Source organism: Neoarius graeffei, chromosome 2, assembly GCF_027579695.1.
Source record: "Neoarius graeffei isolate fNeoGra1 chromosome 2, fNeoGra1.pri, whole genome shotgun sequence".
NCBI classification, from domain to species: domain Eukaryota; kingdom Metazoa; phylum Chordata; class Actinopteri; order Siluriformes; family Ariidae; genus Neoarius; species Neoarius graeffei.
Genome location: NC_083570.1, coordinates 88,733,477 through 88,739,728, shown reverse-complemented (window position 1 = coordinate 88,739,728; position 6,252 = coordinate 88,733,477). Strand labels below are relative to the sequence as shown.

Below are 6,252 nucleotides of genomic sequence, written 5' to 3'. Positions count from 1 at the left end.
AGTTTTTCTCCATTGGTTTGGCTCATTTCTTGAAACTGAGATGACATTCTCATAACTATAAGGCAATTTGGCCAAACAGACTTACAGTTCTGCACAACACTTCAGATAACCAGCAAAATGTCATTTGTCTCCCAAAACTACTCATCCATGCTTCAAAATGAAATCCCTTTCCCATCTAAATAGTCAGTACCATAAAAATGGCATAAATCCTTCTCAATTGCTTTGGCACATTTTCATTCATTCAGTTCTTCTGTCAAAATAACTTGGATGGTACAGCACAACTACATGGATCACCTGGCAATGTTTGTACAGCTCCCAAAACAGTTTACCCATCTGTCAAAACTACATTTCCTTCTCATATAACTAGTCAGTGCCTCCAAAATGCATTGTCCCTTTGGTATTGTGTAAGTACTGCGAGTCAAAATGCTTAGACGCTTTGTCATGGCATATGTCTAACTATAGGAATACAGTTTTCACACCACACACACACGCTGCACTCATTCTGCCAAGGAATTTTCATTTTTATTCTCAGCTAACGTGAATTGTACACATTACTGTAGGTAGGGAACAATAAAAAGGAAAATGTATACGCTGTGTATACTGTGTACACAAAATACAAAAACCCACAAAAACAAACAAAAAATGAATACTGTAAATAAAGAGTCACAAATGAAGACATTTTGTTTAGTCGCGGTCACTCCCCTCTCTCGCCTGGTCACCATCCTCATCTTCCTGGCCATCCATTCTCTGTGCTCTGTTCGGCCACAGATTCTCATCAACATCACATCTGATGTTTTCTCTTGAGATGCAGCGTGGGAAGAAGCGTCGTGAATGCCTGAGCCATCCTCTACACTGATCACCTGTTATATCCTCACAGGCAGCATCCATAGCATTGAGGAGAGACCTCTGGTTTTCAGCATGGTGTTCATATACTCTCCATCTCCAAGCAGAGAAAAAACTCCTCGATAGGATTCAGGAATGGAGAATATGGTGGTAACAAGACATTATGCATTCTTGGATGCATGTTGAACCATGCCCGGATGCGTGGACCACGGTGGAAATTAACATTGTCCCATACAATGACAAACTGGGGTAGGTGGGGCCCTTCGAGACCCCTCTCATTTTCTGGGACCAAATATGCATATAGTTGGTCCAGGAAACGGAGGAGTTTCTCTGTGTTATACGGGCCCAAGCTTGCAGTGTGGGTGGCCACACCATTTTCTGAAATAGCCGCGCACATGGTTATATTTCCCCCCCGCTGGCCTGGGACATCCACTGTGGCCCGCTGGCCAATGATGTTTCGGCCACGCCTGCAGCCCTTGGCCAGGTTGAAGCCTGCCTCATCAACAAACACTAGGATGTGTGGTGTTTCACTCCCCTCCAGTGCCAGGATTCTCTGGAAAAGAGATAAATAGAGTAAAAAAAAATCAATCATGTAGATGGGTCATATGGTCACAGCAATGCTACACAATATGTTCTTCACAAAGTCAATATAACCCACTGTGGTTCCAATCCTAGAGTGCAGACTTATGCAGATTTTCTGGGGTAGTTTTTGATACAAAGAGAACAGAGACATACTGTTGACAGTGTTCTGTTACAGTTCAGCAAAATGCTGTGGTCATATATTGTAAAGCTGGAATCCAAAGGTAAAGAGGAGGATACTGAAACCCTCAGAAATTGGAACCTCTGCAGTGTTGGCTACTTATAGGTTACAAAATGATATACAATGAATAATTGACTTACCTGCACATACTGGTACCGCAGCTCTTTTACTCTGGCAGTGTTCCTATCAAATGGTACTCTGTATATCTGTTTCATGGTGATTAGGTTCTTCTTCAGAACCCGGTCTATTGTTGATATGCTGATGGAGTTGATGTTTTGGAAGACGCCATTGTTTTGGAGGACTGCATCCCGGATCTGTGTCAGTGTTATGGCATTATTTGCTATCACCATGTTACAGATCTCCTGTTCTTGGCGATCGGTTAGAAGTTTTCTTCTTCCACCCGCATGAGGTTGTCGGCCAATCCTGCACATAGACAACATAACTATTTGTTGTCCTTGCCTTATGTGTTTGTTACAGATTATCAATCACTGTACAGTAATGACTGCATTACACACCACTTTACTGTATTTGTAGGCTACTGTACTTACAATTGCACTGCCATTCTATTGCGAATTCTTGCTGTATTTTGTCCAATTTACAACAGTATTTCCTTTGTCATTCTACAGTAGTGAACTGTATAATACTGTGACTTCACATCGAGGTAAGATTTTCGGCCTGGGTCTAAACACACACACACACACACACACACACACACACACACAGTCAAACAGTTGTCATTGCCTGAGTGCATACCTGTTTTCCCGCCGAAAGGTTTGAATGATGGAGGAAACTGTGGAGCGTGGCACGTTAGGCTGCACTCTGCGCCCTGCCTCTGCCATTGTGAGGCGATGGTTGATGACATGATCAATAATGGTGGCCCGAATTTCATCTGGGACAACATGATGTCTGCGAACTCTATTTCCTCCTATTCCACCACCACGAACCCTCACTCCTCCTCTTCCCTCTCCTCTACCTCCACGCACCTTCAATCCTCCACCTCCTCTTCCTTCTCTTCCTCTTCCCCTTCCTCCAAGTGGAGATTGCCCTGGTTGATGCACTTGCTCTCTCTCCATGTTGACATAGGAAAAAGTACTAGCACCAGGCCAAGCTGTATATATACAGCAATGCCAGCACTCCAAAACATAGATAACACCTGTCAGGTAACTCAACAAACAGATGGATTGGTCACCTGCAAAGTGGGACACTCCTCCTTCGTTAGTCAGAAACTGATTTCACCTATTACCTACTAACATGATTATCCTAAATTTACTATGACATCTTACAAAATATGTACTGTATTCTATTCCAATTTCCTAACACTATTTTGACAATTGAGCAGACTATTCTGCATATGATGACTTATACGATGAAAATGTGCTGACATGTTTTGAGGACAATGACCATTACACTGAGAACCAACCAATTGGGATAGATCAGCAAGATACATTCATTTGAAAAATGTACTAAATGTAGGCTGATTGTGTTAACTGTAGGATACTTGTACATAGCCATTTGCATGGATGTACTAAATGCTTGAGACATGTACAAAGCATTTGAAATATTGATGAAAGCAATGATAAATGCCATTCTGTTGTGAGAAACTGCAAGTTAGTTTGGGGATTTGTCCATGTTGTTTTGAGAATGTCATCTCAGTTTCAAGAAATGAGCCAAACCAATGGAGAAAAACTGTAACATCGTGGTTGTCCAGTGCTCTGTGCAGCAGTGCTTTAGTGCTTGGTGTGATGTTCCGAGCGATGTTGCTTGGTGGCATCGCAGTGGCTGTGCAGGCGGTTTGGGACATACCAGCGCTCTGCGTGGAGGTGCATCTGTGCTCGCTTTGTGGATCCATGGCGTGGTGTTCTGAGTGATGTTGCCCAGTGACGTCACGGTGGCTGTGCTGGCGGTGTGGGACTTGTTTCCTTGCACCTTTTGGTGGGACTATGGCTGCTACACCACTGGAATGACATTCTGACCTTTATTTGGTGGACTTTTTCCCCCCTATAATTGTAAAGTGACCTTTGGTTTTGAGAAAGACGCTATATACAGTAAATTGAAAATAATAATAATAAATATTATTATTAAAGCCCCACAGTTATGGAACAGCCTTCCAAGTAGTGTTCGGGACTCCGACACAGTCTCAAGTTTTCAGCCTAGATTTTTAATAGTTTTTATTTGATAAAGGAGTAGATCAGGAGGGTTCGCTGGTATACTGTGTTACAGGATGTATGGATGCCGTCACCCGCCCACTCTCACACATTCACGCAGGTTTGCTGATGGTGTAGTGGCTGGCTGCTTTATGTTCCAGGGCTCCCTCATGACTGTGTTACCTTCTGGCTCTCCCTTTTAGTTTTGCTGTCATAGTTAGTCTTGCCAGAGTCCCTGCTTGCATTCAATGCACAATGATCTTAACCATTAGGTGACAACAAGCATGCCTAAAAATCTGTTTTTCTCTCCCTTTCTCTCTGCCGAGTTACACATCACTCCTGAGATACCAGCCATGCTGACCTCTGGACCTGCCTGATCCATCCTGATGCCCTACTTCTGGCTGAGGTTCACATCACTTCACTCCTGTGGCAGGTGGCCCCATATGGACCGCGTAAAGATGCAGTTGGAAGATGCTCTGGACACTTACAGCTTTGCTATGATGGTTGAGGACTACAATCGACATGATAACTTTAGGACTGCAGTGTCATGAACAGATTTGAACTCAAGTCTCCATTGATGAACAGTTGCTAACTTCAACAAAACAGACTTCATGTTAAAACTATAATGAATTTCCTGGTTACATGATTGCAATTTTGGACCATAGAGGACACACTATAAATAACTTCTATAAATCACGCTATCTGTTATCACCCAAAAGGTTTCTTCCTCATGTCCTTTCAGGGAGTTTTTCCTTGCCACCGTTGCCTCAGGCTTGCTCGTTAGGGATAAAACGTATGAATTGATACTTAAAATCTATATTTTTCTGTAAAGCTGCTTTGAGACAATACCTATGGTTAAAAACGCTACACAAATAAACCGACTTGATTTCATTAGATGCACGCTGTGATTATGATTTCTGCAAAGTCATGAGACAATTCTGTTCTGGCTATGAAAACAGGACACAAGCAAAATAAGACGTTTTATCATCACTAGTTGCCAACCCTGGTGCTAGAGCACAATTTCATGTTTTCCCTGCTCTAACACACCTCCACTGGCCTGAATAACTCGCTAATTAGTTGAATAACGTGTGTTAGAGCAGGAGTAAAATAAACACTGTATGTGGTTTGTCGTAGCCACCTTGCCTTGAGAACTGAAGTACTTAAACAGCAGCCTACATGTCAATAATCCTCTTTTCTACTAACCTTGAAACCACACAAGCACACACACCCAGGACAGTCGTGTGGCATATGGTGAGCACATGCTCTGGTCAGCAGGAAGACGAGAGTTGTTTGTAGTTCAGTGATCAGCATTATAGTGGAGATGAGATTCCAATCGGCATTGGCTACGTGTCAAAAATATTTCATGGGATTTGACATTTTACAACATGCAATGCATAATATACGAGGATATTTAGGATAGTTAAAAAGTTGTAGCATTCAAAGTCTCATCTCATTATCTGTAGCCGCTTTATCCTGTTCTACAGGGTCGCAGGCAAGCTGGAGCCTATCCCAGCTGACTACGGGCGAAAGGCGGGGTACACCCTGGACAAGTCGCCAGGTCATCACAGGGCTGACACATAGACACAGACAACCATTCACACTCACATTCACACCTACGGTCAATTTAGAGTCACCAGTTAACCTAACCTGCATGTCTTTGGACTGTGGGGGAAACCGGAGCACCCGGAGGAAACCCACGCGGACACGGGGAGAACATGCAAACTCCACACAGAAAGGCCCTTGCCGGCCACGGGGCTCGAACCCGGACCTTCTTGCTGTGAGGCAACAGTGCCAACCACTACACCATCGTGCCGCCCTAGCATTCAAAGTATAGCAATTAAACTACGCAGATTTCCAGCAATCATGTCTGGGATTTTATGCTGACCTTTCAAAAACCAATTATTATTTTGACTAAACTTTGAGCTTATATCATCAATCTAAAAGCACATATAGTGGAAATAACAGGATAAGCGAGAAGAATGGAAGTCTGGATCCATTGATAGCTCCTGGGCATTTATACCATGTCTCAAAAACATGTTTATAACGCAACTCTGCATGGTTTCTATATTATATATGGAATAAGACACGAGTGTGTGCCGTTATAGGAACAAATTCAATGAAATGGTCTGGTGCAGCCCAGTGCTAAGCAGAGTAACTTACCACCACATACACATCACACTTGAGATCTGTTTATAGTTACATTTAAATACAAATGGAGGGGGGAAAAGCGGCACGCTGGTGGAGTGGTTAGCGCTGTCGCCTCACAGCAAGAAGGTCCGGGTTCGAGCCCCGTGGCCGGCGAGGGCCTTTCTGTGTGGAGTTTGCATGTTCTCCCCGTGTCCGCGTGGGTTTCCTCCGGGTGCTCCGGTTTCCCCCACAGTCCAAAGACATGCAGGTTAGGTTAACTGGTGACTCTAAATTGACCGTAGGTGTGAATGTGAGTGTGAATGGTTGTCTGTGTCTATGTGTCAGCCCTGTGATGACCTGGCGACTTGTCCAGGGTGT

General features: G+C 43.7%; 1 protein-coding gene across 2 annotated transcripts; it reads right to left on the bottom strand.

Annotated features, from left to right (window-relative positions):
* Nucleotides 1–515: 515 nt before the first annotated feature.
* Nucleotides 516–2,547, bottom strand: LOC132874265 (uncharacterized). Of its 2 annotated transcripts, none has more exons than XM_060910288.1 (3): nucleotides 2,357–2,547; nucleotides 1,744–2,026; nucleotides 516–1,396 (listed from the first exon to the last, which is right to left on the bottom strand). In XM_060910288.1, the coding sequence occupies exons 1-3, from the start codon at nucleotides 2,440–2,442 to the stop codon at nucleotides 926–928; spliced, it is 840 nt and encodes a 279-aa protein (XP_060766271.1). In that variant the 5' UTR covers nucleotides 2,443–2,547; the 3' UTR covers nucleotides 516–925. The 2 variants fall into 2 exon arrangements, with proteins under 2 accessions (XP_060766271.1, XP_060766281.1); XM_060910298.1 differs by lacking the exon at nucleotides 2,357–2,547 and adding an exon at nucleotides 2,152–2,333.
* Between the last annotated feature and the right edge of the window lie 3,705 nt (nucleotides 2,548–6,252).

What these genes read in the sequence shown, in the direction of transcription:
- LOC132874265 (XM_060910288.1), bottom strand. Translation starts at nt 2,442, where the DNA reads ATGGCAGAGGCAGGGCGCAGAGTGCAGCCTAACGTGCCACGCTCCACA. An exon ending in ACCTTTCGGCGGGAAAACAG is followed by an intron (nt 2,027 to 2,356) that starts GTATGCACTCAG and finishes GTCTATGTGCAG; the next exon opens with GATTGGCCGACAACCTCATG. An exon ending in TGCGGTACCAGTATGTGCAG is followed by an intron (nt 1,397 to 1,743) that starts GTAAGTCAATTA and finishes TCTCTTTTCCAG; the next exon opens with AGAATCCTGGCACTGGAGGG.